This window comes from Cibotium barometz, chromosome 47, assembly GCF_041138505.1.
Source record: "Cibotium barometz isolate CiBa-2024 chromosome 47, ASM4113850v1, whole genome shotgun sequence".
Lineage (NCBI taxonomy): Eukaryota > Viridiplantae > Streptophyta > Polypodiopsida > Cyatheales > Cibotiaceae > Cibotium > Cibotium barometz.
Window position 1 is genome coordinate 21,633,724 of NC_141092.1, and position 26,256 is coordinate 21,659,979.

Sequence of the window (26,256 nt, forward strand, 5' to 3'; positions counted from 1 at the left end):
GTAAATCAACCCATTGGCTTTGTAGTTCCTGGTCAGGAACATAAAGTACGCAGGTTACACAAAGCATTGTATGGGTTAAAGCAAGCTCCAAGAGCTTGGTATGATAGGATACATGCTCATCTAACCAGCCAAGGTTATGTGAATAGTCCAGCTGAAAGTACATTGTATGTGAAGAAAACCGATGCCGATATTCTCATAGTCATCTTGTATGTAGATGACATGCTCATTACAGGTACTAGCAAAGCACAAATTTCAGATTTCAAAGCTGATTTGAAAGCTGAATTTGATATGTCAGATTTGGGGCCTTTACACTACTATCTCGGCATACAGTTTATGCATACAGATGATGGCATTGTTATGCAGCAAACTAAGTACATAAAAAGTTTGCTAAAAAGGTTTCACATGGATGAATGTAAGCCCATTTCTACTCCAGTAGAACCAGGTGTACGGCTTACTATGCATGATATTGGAGAGCCTTTTGAGGCCGGCATTTACAGCCAAGCAGTGGGATGTCTCATTTACTTGTGTAACACGAGGCCAGACATATCTTTTGGGGTGTCTTTGTTGAGCAAATTCATGCACAGCCCAGGCACAAAGCATTGGCAAGCAGTCAAACGCATTTTTCATTATCTTAAGGGTACCCTGGATCTTGGTTTGTTCTATCCCAAGGGGGGCAGCTTGCAACTTTATGCATTCAGTGATTCAGATTGGACTGGTGATTATGATACCAGGCAATCCACCAGTGCGAATTGTTTTTTTCTTGGCACTTCATGCATATCTTGGTTGAGTAAAAAGCAACCCACTGTTGCCACATCTACTTGTGAGGCTGAGTACAGGGCAGTCTTCACAGCTACAATAGATTGTGTATGGTTGAGGAGACTATTGGCTGATCTTCGTGAGTGTCAGCAGACACCCACCACCATTCTCACTGATAGCCAGAGTGCTATGTCCGTGGCACGAAATCCAGTATTTCATGCATGTACCAAGCACATTGAGATTCATTATCACTATGTCAGAGAGAGGCTACATGCAGGGGAGATCAGTTTATCTTACTGTCCTACACAGGATAATATTGAAGATCTATTCACAAAGGCTTTACATTGAGAAAAGTTTGAAGCTTTCCGCAAAGCTTTGGGCTTACTCTCATACAAAGAGTGATCTGCTACCTTGTACAGTTTCACACTTCCACTACAGGGGGGATTTGTAGGCATATGCTCACTTATGGTAGTGCTGTGTGAACACCGCTTATCCAAGGGCAACGCAACAACACGCAGTGCCACGCACGTCAAATCAACAGCCAAAAGTTTCGAAAACCCCCAATTTTTAGGGCACCATATGGAAAAACATTGCATACGCTGGCGGACGCGGACGTATATGTGGACAGACGTCCGGAATTCCTAGCGGACACGTACGAAAAAAACTATGCCCACAACACATGAGATGCACAAAATTCTAACACCCCCTCTGCAGCTCAGTGTGTGCAAAAGTTTGAAGAAGATAAGCTAATGAAGACGCAACCATGGAAACTCCAGTACTGCACATACCGGATACACCTTGGAAAGAGCACCTAACAACCTGTCTCCTAAACGACAAAATGCCACCCTGAACAGCAAAGAAACCCGCTTGGCTCCAAGTATAGAATTATGAGTCTGCGAAAAAACACCACACCCATCATCTCCCAACAATAGACGGTGGACACATCATGTCTCAAAAGACCTCGAACAATGAACTTGGAACTCATCCAGTCCATAATCTTTGCTACACCAAGAAATAGACTCAGAACACATCCAATCCATAGCTCCGGCTACTACCAAAATGAGCTTGTCTCGCCAGATATTTTACCTGCTTGGAACTCCGACACACTAGTCCCATGCACCAAAAGTCGAGGCTTGTGACAGCCCCCTCTCCCACCCAAAAGCCTTCTCTAGCAGGAAGCACACGGAGAGAAACTATCTGTATAAATTACTAAAGCTGACCATCCAGGTCGTCCTTGGCTTTTGCAACCTTGGGGGCACCAGAAGTACCACTGGAATTATCAAAGTCATTAGCCAGATTCCTCCTCCAAGGGGGGACCAATATCCACATCAATAGAAAACCTCCACAAGCAAGCCTTCGTGCCACTGATGATCTCAGTACTCCACCCCCAATCTCCAACACTTCTCCGATGGAACAAGGCACGAGGACCAATCAGCACCCTCTCATGAAAGGAGCTTGACAGCAGCAAAACAGTCCACAAAAATCCTCTGAGAAACACCCATCGGGAGGGGAGGGAAGTTGGGGAAGAAGATGAACAGCAAGGGCCACTTGTCAGGCTGCACTATAAACAAGAAACATACCTCCAGCTGCTGTCCAGGCTGTACAAACAGTCCACCGATCACCAACGCAGCTCCCCCTAGATTGCACCTGGACTCTGCAAGGAAAATGCAAGGCAGGAGAACCAGAAGAGATAATGCTGATGAAGAAGGGGCGATGTGACTTGGTTGAACACAATGCTAATCAATACACTTAAATACACTAAGATTTGAAGGACACTTGCTCATATACAAGAAGTAAATTGCTGAATTGACAAGAGACACGGAATGAGCCGGAACGGCCGACCCCTCCCTTGAGTAAATTGTATTACTATTGGAGAAATTCAATACATAGCTTCACAGGCATCCATTGCCAAATCCTCCATGCCAATGCATATGAAATTCAGCATTTAGAAAACAATGGTATGTCGATGTAGATCACCAAGGAGTTGCCTTGATGCCCGGCCCGACTTCAGTGCCCATATTCTCTACCATTGGCTCTATGTTCTACCAAGCAAGGTAGCAACATCTTCAAGAGCACATAGGACAAGAGAAATACTACACAGGGCGGCTAAACAAGGAGTCCTGCCCTTCTACTGAGTAAGTAATGACAACACATTGTCCAATTAGCTTACCAGTCTTCATAGAAGTTGTTGCAAGCGGAAGCCTTCGCGTTGGAAGCTTTAGAAGTGTTGATATCTTCGATTTGCCGCAATCCTTCGCGACAAAAGTCTTCAAGAGGATGAAGGGAACCCTGGGAAAGCTTCCCCTATGGTTCAACTTGAGAAAGGAGACAGCAGACAGTTTCACACGCACGGTTCACGGGCGGGCGTCCCCTAGCCCGGAAGTACACATAGGTCATGCAGGCATGAAAACAGCATGCAATTTCATTTGCAGGCAAGCACATAAAGATGCTATGCAATGCAGCATTGGCATGAGCAATTTCCGTTCATGAAACCATATAAGACCAGGCGTTTCCAGGCAAGTATATGCGATACCAGAGCCAGTGGAAAGCCAATCCTCCAGGCGTTTCCGGGCATGTACACAAAGGCACAAGTCCCAACGGAAAGCCAAGTCCTCCAGGCGTTTCCGGGGATGTACACAAAGGCACAAGTCCCAGCGGAAAGCCAAGTCCTCCAGATATTCCGGGCATGATAACATCAAGTCCCAGCGGAATATCATATCCAACTATACAGCATGACACGTGTCAATCACATGCATAGGCACATTCCATAAGCCATGGACACCAATCCAATATGTACATAGTGTGAAAGCAAGAGTGAACCATTCGGGTGGCCAAATGGTGACATTTCCCCTCGCTTCTAAACAGTTGTCCGCAACTGAAATGCATCCAAATATGTCTGAAGCACATGCGGACAATCTTTGAAGAACTCTTCATCTACCCATTTAGCATCAATGGGAAGATAGTTCTTAAACTTCACAACGTAACGCCTCACAACTTTGCCTGCAGCAAGCTTGCGTTCCTTGTGATACACAATCTGCTCTGGCTGCAAGATCTCCTCAAGCTCATCCACTTCTGGTGGATCCTCAATGACCATTTCACTGGACTCCGGCCCTACATACTTTCGAAGGAGACTCACATGAAAAGCATTGTGTATATGCCAATGACTAGGTAATGCCAATCTGAAAGCCACTTCATTGATCTTCTCGATCACTCGAAAAGGCCCATAGTACCTGGTTGCAAGCTTGGGATATGCACCCTCTTTGCCAGGCCTCTTTGCAAGTCTTGCTTTCTCAAATTTCAACAATACCCAATCATTCTCTTTAACATCCAATTGCCTTCTATGCTTGTCGGCAGCCTTTTTATGCTTGTCTTGTGACCTTGCAATGGCTGTCCACACCTGAGCAAAAGCAATATCCAAGTCTCTTACATACTCATCAGTTGCAAATATCTCATCCTTTGTGCGAAGGATGGGTGGCAAAACCACCTTACCATAAACAATCTCAAACGGGGCCTTTCCCGTAGATGCATGCACCGTATTGTTGTATGCAAATTCCACAAGCGGTAAGTACTTCTCCCAAGAAGACTTCTGATCCGCCACATAACATTTCAAGAGATCCAACACGGCTGAATTTGCAGCCTCACTTTGGCCATCCATTTGAGGGTGATAAGCTGATGAGAAGTCCAATTTGGTGTCCATATTATCAAATAAGGCCCGCCAAAAGAGACTTGTAGTCCTGGAATCTCTATCTCCCACAATGGACTTCGGCATTCCATGATGTTTGAACACTTGTGCAAGATATATTTTAACCATATGCTCAGCTTTGATGGTCTTTTTGACCGGCAAGAAATGAGCTTGCTTGCTAAACTTGTCCACAATTGTCCAAATTGCATCATTACCCTGTTGGGTACGTGGCAAGTCCATAATGAAATCCATTGTAATACTTTCCCATGGCTGCGTGGGAATAGGCAATGGGTGAAGCAAACCTGGTGCCTTTTGCCTATCAAATTTGACCTTTTGACATGTGATACATGCACGTACATGTGCCTCTATGTCCTTCCGCATACCTGGCCAAAAGAAATACCGCTCAATCATGTGCGTAGTAGGCATTATGCCTCTATGACCAGCATATGGAGGAGCATGGCACTCATCCAAAACCTTTTGCCTCATGTCACACACCACACATAGGCAATTATCTTTCATGAGATAACCCTCTTTGATCACATATGAGGCATGTGCATGACCAGCCATCAAATCAGCCCAAATAGTGGCAAAATCAGCATCCGTATGATACAAATCACGCATGGTAGACAAGTCCCCATGAGAGGCAACCGAGATAGCTGCTACATACGGCTTTCGTGACAATGCATCGGCCACTACATTCTTCTTTCCCGGGGTGTGCAAGATCTGAAAATGAAACATAGAGAGGAAATTCGCCATCCTCATATGCTTCTCTGACAATTTAGTTTGAGTAAGAAAATATCTCAAACTCTGGTGATCTGTCTTCACAATGAAATCAGCCCCAAGAAGGTAATGTTTCCATATAGTAAGTGCATGAATTACAGCCAAGAGCTCTTTCTCATAAATGCCAAGAGATAGCTCTGCATCATGCAATCTACGACTCTCATAAGCCACGGCATGTCCCTCTTGATTAAGAACAGCCCCTATGCAATTTCCAGATGCATCACATTCCACACAAAAAGGCTTTTGCAAATCCGGAACGATCAACACTGGACCATGAGTAATTGCATCTTTCAATTTGAGGAATGCATCTCTCTCTACATTAGTCCATTTGAACACGGCCTTCTTCTTTGTCAAATCATGCAAAGGAGAAGCAATCCATGCAAAGTGCCGAATGAACCTGCGGTAGTAAGAGCATAATCCAAGAAAACTACGGATCTCATGCACCGAACTCAATTCGGGCCAATTCCGAATTGCATCAATCTTTGCAGGATCCATCCGCACTCCATCTTTGGACACAATATGCCCAAGATAATGTATCTCTGACAAGAAGAACTCACTCTTCTTTGCATTTATGAAGAGTTTATGCTTATGGAGCTCTTCAAAAACAATAGCCAAATGAGCTTTATGCTCTTCTTCGGTCTTCGAGAAGACTAGGATGTCATCAAAGAAGACACCTGTAAATTTCCTGTACCCACGGAATATGCGATCCATCATTCTATTGAATGTAGCCGGGGCATTTGTAAGACCAAAAGGCATAACAAGATACTCATAAAGCCCAAATGCTGTCCTGAAAGCAGTTTTGTGTACATCCTGAGGCACTACACGCACTTGATGATATCCACTCTTGAGATCAATTCGGCTAAAGCATGCCGATCCATCCAACTTGTCAAGGATGTCGTCTATGCGTGGAATCGGAAACCGATTCTTGATGGTAAGCTTATTCAAAGCTCTATAATCCACACACATACGAAAGGATCCATCCTTCTTTTGAACCAAGAGGACGGGTGAACAATATGGAGAAGAGCTTGGCTGAACCAAACCCTTCTCAAGAAGCTCATTTACTTGCTTCATGATCTCCTCTTTTTGGGATGTACTTACACGATAGGCTGGCCTATTAGGTGGTGAGCTACCCGGCACAAGATCAATGCGATGATCTTCCGGTCGTACAGGTGGTAACTCATTTGGTAACTCATCAGCAAAACAATCATTGTGCTCTTGCAAAATTTCAGCCTATCATTACAAAGAGTGTTTACATGTACATTATTTTTCTGAACAAGATCTCGAACAAAAATCAAGTACGCAAAAATACTCTTTTTCATTACTTTCTTAATTTGTACATGAGATACAAGGGAAATGGTATCACCCTCTTCACCAGCATCAATTACATGTTCTCAACCTTTATGTATAAAGGTGATCTTGTTAGTCTTGTAAGCCTTGCACGGATCAATACGTGTATGCCAAGGCTTTCCAAGCAATACATCACAGCCATTCAAAGGCGCCACAAGAAAGTCCTCATGATCCACATAGCCTTGAATGTGTATGCGCAACTTGCCAAAAATAGGCATGACCTGCACTTCTCTACCAACAAAGGCAGCCCCTGCTTCAATTTGAGGACCCATGTCCTCCACTTCAATACCCAAAGCAGCTGCCATCTGAGTGGATATGAAATTTTCAGATGCACAATCATCAAACATGAACAAAGCGGACTGATCTTTGAGCTGTCCCCAAGCTTTACACACAACCCTATCTTTGCTATCATGTGAAGTGTTGCCCTGCACATCCGGAACCATATGCACATTAGGCTTCAGTACATTAGCATTTTCAGCTTTGTTCTTCTTATTTGGCCATGCTTTTGCCATGTGCTCAGTGCTGCCACATGTAAAGCATTTGCCTTCACGCATATATTGCTCCTTCTTCTCAGCACTAAGACCAAAGTTTGCCGGCTTATAAGGGCGCTTTTTAGCAAACTTATTTTCAGCTTTTGGACCTAATTTGGCTTGGTTTTGGTCCCTTTTAGGTGGCTGTCCATCATTTTGCAGGTTTTGGACAGCCCTGTCTTTGCCTTGAAATGAGAGTTTAGCCTTATTGGATCGACTCAATTTGAGTTCCAATTGCTCGGTGGCGGTGGTGGCTGCGATTAATTGGTGTAAGGTATGACCAGGATACATTTGTAATCCCGCTTTGTACACGGGTTGCAATCCCGATTGAAACCTTCTCTTCCTTTCCGCCTCGGTGACATGCATAAATGGAGACACCTCCAAAAGCACTTTCCAAAACTTTTGTACATATGCATTTACCGATTCCCCCTCATTTTGCTTTACCCAATCCCACTTCATTGTTATCTCATTCAATGCATTGGGAGGCAAGAATTGAGCATAAAACCTCTCCTTGAACTCTTCCCATGATCTAACGGGATTCGGTGAGAGCTTCTCCGTGAGCCACCAATGGGCAGCAGTGCCTTTCATGAACATGCTTACATGCCGGATCATGGATTTCTGAGTGAAATCCTCATCACTGAAAGCAATATCAAACTGGGCAATAAAAGCAAGTGCCTTTGATGCATTGTATTCTCCATGATATGTGTCAAACTTCACAGATTTGTCTCCGGCTTTGAAGTCACGAGACTTTGATGCATGTGTGTGCATCTCAACATGTTTTCCCCCATGTTTGTCCATTGGGATAGCCCCTGTAACTGGCATCATTTTTGGACCAAAAGATGATGCATAAGGCATAGATACATGTGCCCTGTAAGCATGAGGCATGGTTGGCCCCTCAACATGCATTGATACATTTTCAGCCATAACTTCTCCCTCACGAGCACACTCGAAGGCATGAGTGGCATGAGAGATACGCGAAATACCTGCACCAACAAAAAATTGCAGCCCATGTTGCATGTGTTGTGCATGCACATTTTCAGCCGGCAATGGCATTTGACGTACATTTTGACCACTGCCATAAACATTGTATCCTTCACGGGCTACATGAGGTATTCTTGCATGGCGTGAAGTCACTGATTGTTCCTCTCCCATCGCATGGAGATTCATCCTCTTAGACATAAGTTCTTGTTCGGGCACTTGTCGGGATTCCAAGACATGTGGGATGGTTGCCTTTTCTGCATAGGCATCCTCGGTACGAGCCAAGTATGCACGTCCTGCATCCCTCGGTTGCATGTGCAACTCTTGAGCAATCATTGCCATTGCATGATCCATATAAGATTCGGCTTTCTTGGCGTTCAAACGGTCATGTACCAATGGATCCTCGCGGCAATAGAGATTCAATTCTTCTTGTTGTACATGGAGAAGAGCCTGCATACGAGTAAGTTCAGCCCTCAAGACTATGGACTCTTCTTCTTGCATCTTCTCTTTGCCACGGGACGGCTGTCCCACATATTCATGTTCCCTATTGTGCACCACATGAGTTTGCTCATCTTGTAAAGCATTGGAGGCATGCATTTCATTGTCCCTGCCTCTTGTATTAGCATCTCCAACATTCATTGTATGGCTGTCCATAATGTTCTAAGTGTAGAGATAGCTAGTATTCACGGTGATCGTCTCTCACGATAGAAGTGAAAGAGAACCGTATGCTCTGATACCAATGTGACTTGGTTGAACACAATGCTAATCAATACACTTAAATACACTAAGATTTGAAGGACACTTGCTCATATACAAGAAGTAAATTGCTGAATTGACAAGAGACACGCAATGAGCCAGAACGGCCGACCCCTCCCTTGAGTAAATTGTATTACTATTGGAGAAATTCAATACATAGCTTCACGGGCATCCATTGCCAAATCCTCCATGCCAATGCATATGAAATTCAGCATTTAGAAAACAATGGTATGTCGATGTAGATCACCAAGGAGCTGCCGGTCCGACTTCAGTGCCCATATTCTCTACCATTGGCTCTATGTTCTACCAAGCAAGGTAGCAACATCTTCAAGAGCACATAGGACAAGAGAAATACTACACAGGGCGGCTAAACAAGGAGTCCTACCCTTCTACTGAGTAAGTAATGACAACACATTGTCCGATTAGCTTACCAGTCTTCATAGAAGTTGTTGCAAGCGGAAGTCTTCACGTTGGAAGCTTTAGAAGTGTTGATATCTTCGATTTGCCGTAATCCTTCGCGACAAAAGTCTTCAAGAGGATGAAGGGAACCCTGGGAAAGCTTCCCCTATGGTTCAACTTGAGAAAGGAAGGCTGAAATTAGGGTTTTCAGCAAAAAGACCAGAAATTAGCAAAAATGAGAGCTGTTTTGCTGGATTTCAGTCATTGGGAGTAGGAGAGTGATTAGCACTTGGAAACACTCTTGGAAGCTTGGAAAACACCCTAGCAAGTTGGGTATGGCTATGGAGAGCTTAGAAATGGAGAGAAATGGTGGAAAAACAGAGTTTTCAGCCTCCAAAAATCCTCATGAAGAGAAAACACGAATTTCTCTTAATAAGTAAGTGAATTGGGGTCCAATCAGGTGAAGGGACATGGGGAGATGCCCATTTATGAGTAAAAGGGGAGGATCAGGTCCTGAACATTCCGCCTCGGGACTTCAGTGAGTGTGAACTTGGAAGCGGTCATAATTTATAAGTGACTTTTGACGCCCAAACTTTAATGAAATGGGAACGCACTCACTTATAAATATTGGCTAAGTCCTAAGGGCTATTTGAGCCTAGATTGGGTAATACTTACCACCTGTTCACATGCCACACAACCATGTCAGCAGACAGTTTCACACGCACGGTTTACGGGCGGGCGTCCCCTAGCCCGGAACTACACATAGGTCATGCAGGCATGAAAACAGCATGCAATTTCATTTGCAGGCAAGCACATAAAGATGCTATGCAATGCAGCATTGGCATGAGCAATTTCCGTTCATGAAACCATATAAGACCAGGCGTTTCCAGGCGAGTATATGCGATACCAGAGCCAGTGGAAAGCCAATCCTCCAGGCGTTTCCGGGCATGTACACAAAGGCACAAGTCCCAGCGGAAAGCCAAGTCCTCCAGGCGTTTCCGGGCATGTACACAAAGGCACAAGTCCTAGCGGAAAGCCAAGTCCTCCAGATATTCCGGGCATGATAACATCAAGTCCCAGCGGAATATCATATCCAACTATACAGCATGACACGTGTCAATCACATGCATAGGCACATTCCATAAGCCATGGACACCAATCCAATATGTACATAGTGTGAAAGCAAGAGTGAACCATTCGGGTGGCCAAATGGTGACACGCGATACTGCAGAAAACACAGCCCAAACACCACCAGCCCTTGCGAAACTGCTCTAAGAAGGAAAAAAAAACGCAGCTCACCAAGGTTGCACCGTGACGCCTTGCAGATGATGCAGGGGCAAAAGCACCGCAAGATGAAGACGCTCATGAGGAGAGGAGACTTTGGAGAAGAAAAATGCAGCCACCTGTTGAAGAAAACGCAGCAGCACTTCTTGCTCCAAAAAACGCAGCCTCAAGCTCCAGAAACGCAGGGCCACAAAATGCAGATGTGGGCAGCAAAAAACCTAGGCGACTGATACCATTATAAAGTTGCAGAATGTAGAAGCAAAACATAAGAGAGGGAGAGAGAGAGAGATCAGACAATGAACATCTTTGTTTATAGCATGAGGCTTTACAATGGCGATACCAGCCAGCAGATGGGTGCCAAACAATCTGCCTTGTGCCTGTGGATGAATTGGATAACAAGTGAGGGAAGGCCTTTATATAAGGAGGCCACGAGCTGGCCGACTGTACAACAGCCCATGACAAGCATAAATCCCCACGACTAGTAAAAACATGGGAAAATATGCCAAGTTCCCACAGCAAAGATGATGTCCAGAATGCTCCCATCCTAAACAAAATTTATTCAAGTATCGTGAATCAAGTTGGGGAGAAAGGGCTGAAGTCTCCAACGGATGGCCCTGGCCAAAATCTTGTAAGCGGTCATGAGGAGTGTGATAGATCTTCACTACCGAACCTCCAATCTGTCACCACCCTCTTTGGGAATCAAGTGTATCAAAGCCTCTGAAAGCCTCTCTGGCATGGCACCTGTAGTCATAATCTCATTGAAGGCTGCTCTAAGGACGCCTTCCATGAGATCCCAATGACCAAGAAAAAAGGAGACTCAAAGCCCTCCGCTCCCAGGCATTTGCCCCTAGGGAGTGCCGTCAAGGCCTCCGCCAACTCCTCAACTATGAAGGAAAGTCCGAAGAGTGGGGGAAACCCCAAAAGTCGGCCTATGGTTAACTTCGGCTGACTCTATCATGGAAGGGACTAGCGAACTATACTTCAGAAGGTGACTCTCCCTGTAGCAACGTTCAGCGCATATACGTTTAAAAAGCCCACACAAGTCCTCTCCAATCATGATAGTCACCCACTGAGCCCAACCAGTGTTAAATGGTGCCTAAGCCAACTACTACCTCTCGTTAACAGAAATACGAACTCCCCCTTGCATTTCGAAGAGGCCAAAAGCGAGACCAGAAAGTGTCCTGCCTGATAGAATCTTCCCGCAGCGGCGGGTACGCCCCTCTGAAAGATGGTGGTCTGGGAAGAAAAGTTGGTAATCTTATAGAGACTCCCTTCATGGACTCCATTGGCAACAACAAAGAGAATCTTCATGTCGATCACTTCGATGACCTCATCATCACTATTGTCTTATAGAAATGATTGGCATGGGAGGACCAAGAGCAACCGACCACAATTGCTTTTGTGCACACTGTAATATGAGAGAGTTAGAGAAAAGAGTTGAGGCACTTGTCAAGGAGACTCAACCTATATACATTGTGCTTCACATTGCAGACATGGAGTGCACCACCTTGGACTCATATATATATGAGTTCAAGAATTGAAGAAGCAATAAATCATTGCACTGTCCTACCAACTAAGACAATAGCTAATGTCGTTTGCAAATTGCACATTTCTCAATTCTCATAAATTATATGGCTATTTGTTTGGTTATTATGTGCACACCACGGAATTGACTCCCTTAGTTCAATTTTCATTGATGATTGAATAGGATCCAGGACATTATGAAGGTGTGGAACTATAAATGGGATTGGTTTCATAGATGTAAGGGAATTCCCATGACAAAATCCTTCCAAGATCTCCTGAACACAAAACAAGCACAAGATTTGTATCCAAATTAGGGTTTTGGAGGCTAACTCTGCACCCAACCATAGATTCCGTACATAGGATCTCCCCACAAGACCTCCCGCAAGCTGTCACATGCAGACTTGCTATACTAGGGTTCCACATGGCCATTCTCCTAAGTCAATACACTTAGGACACCATTTTGATGGGCACTATGCATGTTGTGAGCCTTTGTCCACAAACTGTCAACATCCCCCTTTTTGTTGGCCAAGTTGTAAATGTTGTACAAGGTGTGTTAGGCACTTATTAGACGCTTTGTCATGTGCCTGGACCACCGGTAGGAGTCGGTGTCTTCGTAGAAGTCCGGACAGAGTCTTGGAGTGTGTGAAACGATAGTCCATGGACTAATCATGGGTTAATGACAACATTTCAGGAAAGATGGAAGGCCAAGAGGACCAATGGTCAACGAAAAGGGGGTATGGACCTGTGGTATAAAATGCGTGTTTTTACTATCATGGCATGATTGACTCAAGGCAATCTACACCTCAAGCTTGGGGGTGGCCGTGGAGTGGAGCTTGAAAGAAAATGGAAATAATGATGTATTTATGGTGAATCAAAGCATATGTATGCATAATGCCATTACTAGTGGATGTTTAAGAATATGATTAAGATGAGATTAAGCTAATCACACAAGCATGAAGAGGGTATGAATCAAAACACATGAACTAATTTCTCATTCCCAAAGGTGCCTTTTTATAGGCTGAGAGTACGTCCTTGAATATAGGAGAGGTCGCTTGATTTTAGGAGAGATGGACAAGAATGTGGAGAGGTGGAGTGATTGTAGGAGAGGTGGAGTGAATGTAGGTGGCACTGCCCTCATTTTTCTCCTTGATTCTGTACAAAGGAGGGGGCCCTCTTTTCACCTCTTTGGCTAGAATCTTGTGCCTTTTACAATGCTGAAGTTACATGGATAATAACCTTTGAACCTTGGGCCTTAATCTTGGCTTTATGTTTGGATTATTTCCAACACCCCCCCATAAGCCAAACATGAACACAATGACTTATGACTGACTTTGCCTAACAACAAATCCTCCTTGATACATTGAGATAGAGCCCCCCTTAAGCACAACATAGAGTGTGTGTACTCTTCTCTTACAAACTTCAAGGTATGGATTAACAACAAGTGGGTATACACAATAAAGAGTTAAGCTAACAACACAACAAGGCTTACTCAACAACTAGTGTTCCCACAAACATAAGGTGTTATGACCCTGTGTTTTTCTCTGGACAACAAGCAAGTGGGCACGGGCACAGGATGGACAGTGTTGTGAACAAGCATCAGTTGGATATGAAAAGGAAACCTATATGTGGCCAGCCCAAGTGTGAAGAGAACAAAAGGGATTTTGAGTTTATAAGGTTTTATAACCTTTGAAGGCTTAAAATAATAATATTTTTGAAGTATGCGCTTTTTGCTATAAACTTTGCTTTCTGGAAAGCGAATGGAATCGCATCCTCGTTACAAAGGGGAGAGTGGCGGAATTTGACGAATATCGTCTCCATGAGCTGCTTGTAGGAATCGTATCCAGGCGAAACTTGCAGACAAGGGGCCGGGCAGGTTATGTAGGACTCCTGGACTGGAGGACAGCAAGCCGGTGGCTGCAGGATAAGTAGTGCACACGTGGGCTGAGCAGGTTCCCTCACGCATGCTTTCTTTCTCTTTGGTGGAAAGCAGCGCAGAGTTGCAGGCTGCTCGTATGTGTATGTAAGCCGGTGGGCGCTTGCGCACGCGTGGGCTGTTAGAAGAGGCGCTGCTGCGTATGGACTACAGCCGGGCACTGCTGCACGTATGGGGCTACAGCCGGGCGCTGCACGCATGGGATACAGGCAGGCTGCAGCCAGCAAAGGGGCGCCAGACGGGCTACGCATGTGGGCTACAGTCAAGCGGCCAGCAACAGGCAGCCAGGCGGGCGTCACGCAGGAGATTCTCTGCAGCCAAGCGGGTGTCAGGTGGGAGGCTCTGGATTGCAAGCCTTGTTTACGAGATTGGGATACAGAGGATCAAGCTAAGATGCACAGGATGATGTTCTTGGAAGAGATGTGTTGTTGCTCTTCATCTTGGACTTATGTGTATTCAGGGATTGCTTCGCACGTCCTCTATCTTTCTCTCTCTAAGTTTTGGCAACCGTGATTTGATGGTATATCTGTCATGGAAACAGGACATTGGTTTTTGAGAGGAAACAGGACTTTGGTATCGAGGAAGCACGCCTATGGTTTATGGATACAGGTCTATGGTTTATCAAATAAAGGTCTTTGGTTTCATGTGGAAAACATGTCTTTGGAATTCATGTGGACAGGTTCTAGTTTTCTGGAGGTTACGTGCAAGCTGTGCCTATAGGAAGGACGTGTGGTTTGGTACAGTCCTACTGCTGTTTGGGAAAGGGTTTGTGGGATCCATGGTTGAGATGGAGAAGACCTTTTCAAGCAGGGAGGTGTCGTACAGGTGTCCCTTCTCTATGGAATGCTTTGTTGTAATAGCCAGAGTTCTTATTTGGAAGTCCTCGGGGTGAGCTTCGAGGGACCCTATTGGTAGAGGATTCTACAAGTTGTACTTTGTACTCAAATTTTTCAAGTAAAGAAATACCGCAAGGGGCGCCACTGTGTTTTGGGGCCAATCGGTATCCTTGTACTATTTGCAGGAGCACTCTAGCTCCCCCTATTTGTTTCCCTTTTCCAGGTTCCCATGGGTGATGAAGTGTTTTATGTGCGAGTGTTTGTTTCACCACCCGTCAGATTTCTGAAGGCCGGTTTCATAAGGCATAGCCAAATATGACTTAGATAATGCTTTAAAAGGCATAAGAGTCATCTACATCTTCACACTTGAGCAATGTTCGCCACTGTGTTTTGGGGCCAATCGGTATCCTTGTACTATTTGCAGGAGCACTCTAGCTCCCCCTATTTGTTTCCCTTTTCCAGGTTCCCATGGGTGATGAAGTGTTTTATGTGCGAGTGTTTGTTTCACCACCCGTCAGATTTCTGAAGGCCGGTTTCATAAGGCATAGCCAAATATGACTTAGATAATGCTTTAAAAGGCATAAGAGTCATCTACATCTTCACACTTGAGCAATGTTGGTTTCTTCTTGAATGATGATCCTTTGGAGCAACTTCTTCTTGATGAGGTGGCTCATCTTCTTCTTTGTTCTTGATGTAGCTTTGAAGAGCTTGTCGATGGCTCCTCTCCTTCGCTTCTTCTCCTCTTTGTTTGATGAAGTTCTCAAATGGGTTCATGGCAAAGTGTGTTTGTATCATTTACACAAGCATGATCAATATTTCCATGATAAACATGAAGGCTATTGAGAGCCCAAATCCATTGTTTCCAAGATGGAACTTGAAGGCCAATGGTTGCCTCAATGACCATGATGCATGAAGTACATTTTCATCAATGAAGAGTGCCATGAGAGATTTGAGAGATTTGAGAGATCTTACCGATTGCATGAAAGCAATGGCAGTGTCTAGCTCACTTGCATGAAGTGTAAGCATGTAGTGATATACATGATGATGATGATATGCAATGGGTTGGTACATCATACTAAAGCATGAGCTTATTACTCCTTAAATCTCCCCTTAATGAGATCAGGCAAGTACAATGAAGTTCAAAACCCTAAAACACTAAAAAATGAGCATGTGAAAATGATGTAACATTGTGCACCAAAATCTCAATGATGCTTAAGGATTTTTTCAACGTGGAGCTAGGGCAAGATTTAGCAGTGGGTTAGCATTACTTTAAGCACCATAAACTCAAGATTAGCAATAATAATCAATGCTTAATCTTAAGATTACCAAAACTACTTTATGTGAGTACCACAGAGCTGAAACTGGTTGCTGGTGATGATTTTACGTGATTCTGACCACACAAGCGTTCGCAGTATGGAAAACCCCTTGGAATGTTCTCTTGAGCTCTGATTTGGTTGGAGTAGCGTGTATTTAACGTTTGAAGAGATTCTAACTGGATTTGGGGGAAACACAGAATACGTCGGCCTACACGCGATGTAGACCCCGTGAGCTGACGATGGAGATCACCCTGAACTGATGATGAGCCCCCTCAAAGGGTTTGATGAATGGTAAAGGGGTTTAGGAGCATGGATGCTTTCTTCAACAGGGAGTGCAGCTTGGCTATGGAGAAGAGAGAAGATTAGTGCTTATAATTAAGATTATGGACTAATGAGGTGAATAAAACACTTGATGATGGACTAAGACATGCTGGGCATGGATCTGGAGCTCCGATACCATGAAAGAAAATGGAAATAATGATGTATTTATGGTGGATCAGAGCATATGTATGCCATTACTAGTGGATGATTAAGAATATGATTAAGATGAGATTAAGCTAATCACACAAGCATGAAGAGGGTATGAATCAAAACACATGAACTAATTTCTCATTCCCAAAGGTGCCTTTTTATAGGCCAAGAGTACGTCCTTGAATATAGAAGAGGTGGCTTGATTTTAGGAGAGATGGAGAGGAATGTGGAGAGGTGGAGTGATTGTAGGAGAGGTGGAGTGAATGTAGGTGGGCATTGCCCTCATTTTTCTCCTTGATTCTCTACAGAGGAGGGCGCCCTCTATTCACCTCTTTGGCTAGTTTGGCTAGTATCTTGTGCCTTTTACAATGCTGAAGTTACATGGATAATAACCTTTGAACCTTGGGCTTTAATCTTGGCTTTATGTTTGGATTATTTCCAACAGAGCTGCTAGCCAAAATCTATTGTGGCTATCGCCAGTTTCAAAGCAGGCTACCTTGCAGGATTTCAAGTATGTGTGATCTTAACATCTAGGGATATAACCCCACACCCCGCTAGCTAGTACTTCAAGCTTCTACAAAGGCTCGTTAATAAGACAACCCCTCTTCCCATCCCTCAAAATGATTGCCCAAGAAAATGCCTTTTATATGATGGCATACCCATAATGATGGGGTTGAGATGCAAACTCTTGTTGTTTTAATCAATTGCAACATGAACCAACACACCCACCATCCCATCATGGGGCTTATAGCAAGTTTCGGGGTTTCCATAGCATGCATTATTGCAAGAAACCCCTTGCACCAACTATTAAAACACCACCCACCATGGGAAAGCGTCACCACTTAACTTCAAACCTTTAAGCTGTTTGCAATCGGACAACAATGGAGATATGTCGAACCTGCATGCTGCATGCCAGTAAGCGAAGCTGTGCTGGCTGGTGACTCTTGCCTTCCATGTCGAGCAGCCCTGCAGTTTTCACCCCCAAGCCCTTACATTGTTTTAAGAAACCCTTTTTTGCCGAAAACACATCTTTTCTCTCAAAGGATCACATTTCCGAAAACCTCATTCAAAAAAGAGCCTCTAGAGATCTGGTTTCGAAAAGGCAAATTGAATACTGGTTTCAAGTAGGGCACCAAGGTTGATGCAGGAAAAATTCAAGGCCAAGATCAATTGTATAACCCTAAAAAGTGCCTTTTTTTTGTTTACATTCATCAAGAGCCACAATTACATTGAGAGAATGCATTTTCAATAATCATCTTCTTTAGATCTGAGAAAAATACCTCAGCTTGGTGGGAGTAGGAAAGCTGCCGCCGACGGCGATGAGATGAACCGTCCGATCCACCACCATCGGACGCTCCAGGCTGCTCGGATCCGCCGGTCTCCAGCTCTTCTGCGGCGTCAAGTACATCGGATGTAATCTGCGACAGACTCTCCCTGAAGTTCTCTATGGTGCTCCACATAGCTGGGAAATGAGATTCAAAAGCATTAGTCTGTTAGCTCATTGCAGAATCGACATAGCCTGTTAAACCAACGTTAAAAATAAGCCTTCGGCTTCCCACTTGTAGTTTTTATTCTGGCGGTAACGCAAATTAAAGTGACATTTGCTAAATGTGTAAAGAGTTGTAGTACTATATCGATAATATATGTTCCGTGTAGGACATCACATCATCATCCCACCTTTGATCCTCCTAAACAAAGGAGGATTGTTCCCAAAAAATGTGATCGTCTAGCTGTCTAGCTGCGTACAAGCAGATATCATAGCTTCTCTAGTGCAACCTTTAGGGGATTGCTTCTCCATATACTCTCCTTTAGTCCAAACTTTTACCACTTCTCTTCTTCCCAAAGGGTTCTCAATAAAACCAACAAAAATATAGACAGGTTGCTTCTCCTTCAAATACCACCTTTTGGTCTTTGGCCCATACTTAGGCAGTTTAGCCTTCAGCTCCAGACTTGTATAACCCTGCCACATGATAGCATTTGTTAGGGAACCCTAGTATATACAAGAGCCTTAGGCTGCTTCTCCTTCAAATACCACCTTTTGGTCTTTGGCCCATACTTAGGCAATATAGTGAAATAAGATAGAGAGAGAAGGTAGAGGGAGGCAGAGGAGGAGAGAGAGAGAGAGAGAGAGAGAGAGAGAAGTTAAGGAACTTTGCACAGTACACACACACACTGAGCGGGGAACAGGCCCCGCCCCCTTTCAAGAATTTATTCAGGAACAATCCACGGGCTCGCAAGCTAGGTTCAATACAACCAATGAATACAAAAGTAAACAAATATGCCGATGTAGAAACCCAAGTCGAAGTCAACGTCAAGGCACAAGATCTTTGATGCCGAGCACACCATTGGGATGACCCACAAGAATCTCTCACCGGGCTAGTACCAGATCCAAATCCAATGAATTCAAGTCCAATAAATCCAAATCCAAATCCATACACGAGGTATACAAGAGATGTGTGTAGATGATGAGGTTTATGGTGCTTTAGCTATAAGCTTATTACTAATAAAGACAGCCCACAAGATCCAAGCAAGGGAATATGAAGTGAGTCAAATACTTGTGGTCTCACAGTATAGTCCAGTCAGCAAAACAGTAAGGTATGGCGTAGAACGATATGTACGGTTGACTTCAATAGGTGTGGATTAGGCAGCAGGGTTGGTGGTAGCAACCAGCAAGTGTCGACGGTTAGCTCTTGTTCAATGGGCGGCAGCTAGGTGTATTTGGTGGCGGCCAGGTGTTGTAGTAGGTGAAAGCGACTCTGGTTGAAGGCAGCATGACTGAGACAGGCTCAGCAAAAGCCAATAAGTGCTTCTTCAGGTGGCACACAACGTAGGCAAGTGGAGAGAGGCAGCAATAGAGACTGGCACAAGCGGGCTATCAAAACTAGCGCAGATAGTGACCAGGCAGCAGCAAATAGACAATAGTTCTGTTGGTAATGTCCAAGGAGGCAACTAAAACGGGCAGAGTAGTGACTTGTACGAATGGTAGCCATCGCACTCTCCCACAATCTGGATGATGATGATGATGATGATGATGAAATAGATGATCTTCAAGCTCCTTCAATGGTCTTAGTCATCATGCTACAAGAGAGGTTCAAGCCTTTTTATACCTGAGGAGGGTCCTGCTTTTTGCTAAAAGCTTATCTATGCTTTTGCTTTTGCATTTTTCTCTTTGCTTTTCCCCTTTTAATTTTTTAAAATACTTGATACAATGAATGTTACTCAAATGTGACTAGCTCTTCCAAAGTTCTTGTGCTTTGCGTTTTCTGGCTTCATGACCTTGCTTTTCCCCTTTTAATTTTTTAAAATACTTTATACAATAAATATTACTCAAATTTGACCAGCTTTTCCAAAGTTCTTATGCTTTGTTTTTTCTAGCTTCAGAGCCTTGCTTTTTGGCCCTAGAGCTACTTTTTGCTTTTTGGTTTGGCTTAGTCTCCCCTTGCTAGTGGTGCTCTTGGTACATGGTTAACCAAGTTTGACTTTTTGCTTTTCTCTGCTTTTTGACCAAAACTGGTGCTTTTTCTTGAGCAAACCTTATGGTCCCTATCCCCATGCCTTATTCCACCTATCTAGTGTCCGAGCAAGGGCTCCATCATGTGAAATAGAGCTAGGAGGGCTAAATAGTTACATTCCCTCCCTCTTATATCACAGTTGTCCTCAACTACGGAATGTAAAGGTTCCAAACATATCCATATGTTCCCAGTATATACATATGTTTCAAGTACATCCATATGTTCCCAGTACATCCATATGTTCCAAGTACATCCATATATTCGAAGTACATCCATATGATCCAAGTATGTCCATATGTTTCAAGTACATCCATATGATCCAAGTATGTCCATATGTTTCAAGTACATCCATATGTTCCTAGTACTAGCCCTGTCTAGTGAGATTTATGCATCTGGTCTTTCCCCATGTCTGTGGTGTCATCTACTCATCTCTGGCAACATCTATATGCCTTATCTTTGACCAATGGCTTTGTTATTGATGGTAGTTCTTCATGGCCTATCACATGTGTTAGATAAAATAAATGCATACTTACCTCTTACAAAAACTAGACAAAAGCTAGTCAACAAACAAGTATACACCATTCGCATCTACTAGTATTCTAGGTACTAGCCAGATAGGGTCTGGAGCCCAGTGGATTATCACATGCCATAAATCCAAGCATTGTACACACATCAAAAACAGCACATAAAGTCAAAGAAATTCAAATATACATAAGTATGCAATGCACAAGTAATGATCCTCTAGTTCATGGATTGTCCTATCAAGTTTCATTGGAAATTGTGCTGACCTATCTAGCTCCCGAGAGAAACCACTCACAGTCTATCCTCAAGGCCATTTGGTCTCACAGGACCGCCCGAGAGTTCATCAATAGTCATATGGGCCATCTGGTCGCATACTATGATCGCCCAACTATTCATCAATAGTCATTTGGGCTATCTGGTCGCAATGACCACCCAACTATGAAGTTCAAGGTATTTGACATCGTTTTCGTCCAATGGTTCATCTAGCATCGTTGCCACCCAAATACAAATCTTGCTCCTTGGGCTATCTGGCACCGTTACCACCTAGATTAGAGCATGTCCAAATAACCATCATATAAGCAAAATAATGATCAATTCAATTCTAATATATATACAATGAAGAGGGCTAGAGGTATAATCCCTCCCTATTGAATTTGTCTTAATCGGAAGACATCTATGCCCTTACTGCAAATATATATCTGGACCAACTGGTTCCTCATAAGCTCAAATTATCTGTGAATAGTCCTTGAAGTACTCCTCTGGCATCCATTTCGTATCCAATAGTGAATAACTCTCAAATTCCAATATATATACAATAAAGAGGGCTAGAGGTACAATCCCTTCCTCTTAAATTTGTCTTAATCGCAAGACGTATATGCATGTACTTCAAATATATATCTGGACCAACCGGTTCCTCATAAGCTCGAAGTATCTCTAGATAGTCCTTGAAGTACTCCTCTAGCATCCAATAGTGAATAATTATTAAATTCTAAGAGGAGTTTTCTGATCATTGTCTTTCCTCTTTTTCTGGCTCTTCCACCCCTGGTGGATTCTCCAATATAGGCTCCTCTAGTGGTAATCATGTGTATGGTTTCCATAAACTGTCATGGAATGCATTATATATCCTCCAATGATCAAATGATCTAAAAGGTCCAACAGATGACGTACATGGTTGATATTCTTGGTATCCTAAAAAAGGTCCATATACCATCATTCCCATTTCTTGACTTTGGTAATCCAAAGATAAATCCATAGCAATACTCCCCCATGGAACATTCAATGGGTGCAATTTTGCTACTGGCTTTTGTCGATCAAACATGACCTTCTGAGATAAACCAAACATTCTTGAACATAAAACTTAATGTTCTTGCTAGGCAAATAGTAGTATCTTCTCCCAAGCTTTATTTGTAGTCACTTTTGGCTTCAAGTCCTTTGTAACACATAAACAGGTTTACTTCATAAAAGAATCTTCGTTGATGACAAGAAAAGTCACAAAATTTCCATCCTACAATCTGTTCCAATACAATCCTTGAAATCCTCATCTAAGATTTTCATAGGCCACAACATGGCCCTCACGATACAAGACTGCTCCAATGCAATCTCCTCTTGACAAACTTCTTGGTAGGATGTCAATCTTATGATCTTCTGATCTGTCTAGCTTTTTGCTTTGGCTTGTCGTCGGGACAATTTGCAGCCAAGTGTTCCTTATTTCAACATTAAATACATTTCCCTTCTTTGGCGTATTCTTCACGTTGCTTGAGGGACAATTTTCTTTGGAAGAGTGAAGGTTTTTCCTCACTCATATCCTTCTTCTCTTGAGACTCGGCTCTTAATGGGGATCGATCTTTGAACTTCTTCTTTTGAGGTGAATCCCAATTGTCATTCTTTGTCTTGCCGTCCATCCAAGGCATGTACAAAGCCCCGGCTCGCAAAGCTTTGTCTTAAGCTTCCTCCAAAGTTTTTGGTCCAACCATATACACTACTTGCATAAGCTTGGGTTTTAGCCCATTCACAAACTTACACATTTCCATTAGCGATGGAATAAGAGTATATGAAGTAAACTTCAAAGAAACAATTGAAAAGTTATTAAGGTAAGATGCCACATTCTCACCGACTTTCTATTTTACCTCATCCCATTCTTTGTGCACATTTGCTTGAAAATTTGCAGGTAGAAATTTATTGTTAAGGCGGCATCCTTCAAGTGCATGCAAACCATACGAAGTTTGGATTTTACGAAGAAGGCGTCTCCTCCAAAAGCGGCATCAAATTGCTTGACAAAAGATAAAGCTTTTTGAGTGTCTCCCTTTCCATAAAAAGCATCAAACTTGACACTCTTTTCTCCTAGCTTGAAGTCCACTTAACCAATTGATGAAGGCTCCTTTGCTTTCCTTTCCCTTACTTGACCCAAGATGTTGCATCCGAGAGAGCGGGCCTAGGGATAGCCTCCCTATCTCCTCCATGAGAAGCATCTTTGGTGGCTCTAGATCCTTCTGTAATGGTGACTCCTTTGGCATGAAGATAAGCTTTAGCAGCTTCAACTCCTTCAGCTTTGGTGGCTTGATCCTTGATGTAATCTTCAAACATTTGAGCCCTTCTTTGGTCCTGTTCCCTCTTGAATATCCAAGCAAGGTATTCTTCGTCTCTGAGAAGTTGTTTGAACTCCTGAAAGTCATGGTACTCTTCTAACGACATGACTATGGTCTCATGAGTAATGGATTGACGGCCCTGGTTTCCATCCTGAAGTCCTGGATCAACCTCATAGTTGTTTCCCTCTACTCTTGACATGGTTTTGTCACCCCAATAAAGATTCCTTGAAGGAAATCTTGCTCTAATACCACTATAAGCCCAACGCTGCATGTCATTGATAGATTCTACCATGTATCCAAGAGATAGAAATATAGTAAGATAAGATAGAGAGAGAAGGTAGAGAGAGAGAGAGATAAAACTATCCCCTTTCAGGAATTTATTCAAGAACAATCCACAAGTTCGCAAGCTAGGATCAATACAACTAATGAATATAAAATCAAACAAATATGCCAATGTAGAAACCTAAGTCGGAGTTGATGTCGAGGCACGGGATCTTTGATGCCGAGCACACCATGAGGATGACCCAGAAGAATCTCTCACCGGGCTAGTACCAGATCTAAATCCAATGAATCCAAGTCTAAATCCAAATCCGTACACGAGGTATAAAGGAGATGTGTGTAGATGACGAGGTTTATGTTATAAGCTTATTGCCCAAACCTAGGGTAGAGATAACCCATAAGATCCAAACACGAGAATATGAAGTGAGTTAAATACTCATGGTCTCACAATATGGTCCAGTAACAACAGTAAGGTATGGCGTAGAACGATATGTACGGTTGACTTCAATAGGTGTAGATTAGGCCGTGATTGGTGGCAGCAGCCAGCAAGTGTCGGCAGTTAGCTCTTGTTCAACAGGCAGCACAGCTAGGTGTTTCGTGTGCAGCCAGGTGGTGTAGCAGGTGCTGGCGGCTCTAGTTGAAGGCCACACTGACAGACTCATTAAGCAGACAAGTGCTTCTTCAGGTGGCACTATGAAATCATATCAAATGCACACATCTCAAGTCTCTTTATGAGTATAAGTCTTAATCTTGTAACCTAATTATGCTTGAGTTTATTGTACATACTCATCATCATGATTAAACTTAGATTACATCCACCTTAGATTAATCATATTTAATTAGTATAAGATTAGGCTTGATTAGGTAGATGTTTTGCTAATAGGAGAGCTTGATCAAGAGTTTTAACATGGTATCAGAGCCACTCCTCTTCCCATGAGCTTCTTCAATCTTGCCATTATTATTATTTTTCATTAGTTTAATCACTTTGTGTTAGCTCTAATCCTACCTCATTAGGCTTATCCACTCACTTCACTAGTGGTGGAAGATTTCCAAGCTTGCCATTGCCTCATTGCCTCTCTTTGCAAAACTAGGTAATCCTCTCTAGCTTTCACTAGCCCTTTAGCACTTCATTAACACTAATTATATCATTAGAGCTCTTAAACACTATTACATCATCCACAAGAAGATAAAGGAAGTGGCTAAATTTGCAGATGAGAAATCTTCTCATTCTCATGAGCATTACCCAAGATCTTCTAGGAGCATCCTAGCCTCTCTAAGGCGAAGCCCTACAGCCAAGGATTCCATCAGATGCGCCATTTTTTTGCTCGCAATTTGCGTCGCCCTCACAACTAGATTTTTTAATCATTCGATGTGCTTGATCCATAATAGGAGGAACCCTTTTGAGGGAGTCTTCCCTACTATTGGTGGACTTCACAGCTCGAAGATCTCGCGAGGCAATTAATGCACGCATTGTCGCTGGAAAAGCATAAATCTACCCATTTTCTGAGTTTTTGAGCTACTTTTTTGGCATAAGCCACTTGTCCTCAACTAGGGAAAGGAAGCTATACTAGAAGCCCCTTCAATGGTTGATTCCACATGCTCTATTTGATTCTCCGAGCTCATCCTTGTTAATCACTGGTTTTTGAGTCTTAATGACTATCATTAAGGAATTATTAATAGAAATTAAGCTAATCAAAGTTTAAAATTGAAAAGGCAGGGTGTAAATCCAATGTGGGAACTCTCTCTTGCACCCCAATTCAACGTATTTATTTCCATTGCATGAAAAACTAGAGCTCGTAAGAGAGTACACACATTACCATAGAGACTTGTCACAAGCTCATGGTAAGACCCTCTCATGGCATCAAACATTGAAAAGTTCATTGGGAAGGGTCACATATCTTTAGGCAAACCAAGCACCTCATAAAGCAAAACATGAATGCACAAAGCACAATCCTAAGCATATATAAAGAACAAGTGCATGAGATGACCATAGTACACAGCATGACATCCACACTAAAAGCATCAAAGCACCAAGCACCAAGTGGCAACAAGAAGAACAACATCCACACTAAAGAAGTTGTCAAAGAGCCAAGAGTTAAGCCAACAAAGAGTAAAGACCAAGAGCCAAGAAGGAGTCAACAAAGTGAAGAAGTAAATGACATTGGCATGAAGAACAAAGGAAGCAACAAGGGATCTTCATCAAGAAAAAGCAAGGAGATCTCGAGCCAGTAGCACTGAGCAACATCGAGCTACCAACCACTAGCCTAACCTAAATCATATATTGTAAAGACCACCAAATGAGTAGGCCAAAAATGATTTGTTATGTGTATCTACCCGACGAACTGAGAGTAGCCAATTGAGCACCCAGAGGGGTAATGATTGTTGTAACCCTACTCTTAGAAGAGACCTCTAGACCTCAAAGATAGGTCGTCTCTATCAAGGGGGGAACTCACTCTTAGAGATGACCTCTAGGCCTCAAAGATAGGTCAAGTCACCAACAAGAGGGGGTGAAAATATGTTGTAAAACCTTTTATTCGACCACCTTGAGTAGCCCAAAGATTTGGCACCAAAAGGGGGACGGTGTTGAGAATTGTGGTGCCAAAGAGTATAAGGAAGAGATAGGGAGTGAGTAAAGCCAAGAAAGTGCAAAGCCTAGCTAAAGTCACATGAGCAAAGGGAATTATCCCACATTGATATATAAGCCCAAGAGTGTACCTCCTCATATAAAAGGGGGCCATTTCAAGCAATGAAATCATATCACTTACA

At 43.2% G+C, this 26,256-nt stretch overlaps 1 protein-coding gene across 2 annotated transcripts in view; it reads right to left on the bottom strand.

Moving 5' to 3' along the window:
• The window catches only part of LOC147611497 (uncharacterized), a 121,354-nt gene extending 103,053 nt beyond the window's left edge, over window positions 1-18,301 (bottom strand). Inside the window, exons 1-2 of one of the 2 annotated variants that reach the window (XM_086784597.1) lie at window positions 18,270-18,301; window positions 17,873-18,054 (exon numbers count right to left, since the gene is read on the bottom strand). In XM_086784597.1, coding sequence (XP_086640723.1) covers window positions 17,873-18,052 — 180 coding nt within the window. In that variant the 5' untranslated portion in view covers window positions 18,053-18,054; window positions 18,270-18,301. Of the gene's footprint in view, window positions 1-17,490; window positions 17,559-17,872; window positions 18,055-18,269 lie in introns of those variants that run through there. The other variant, XM_086784598.1, reaches the window with a different exon arrangement.
• Between the last annotated feature and the right edge of the window lie 7,955 nt (window positions 18,302-26,256).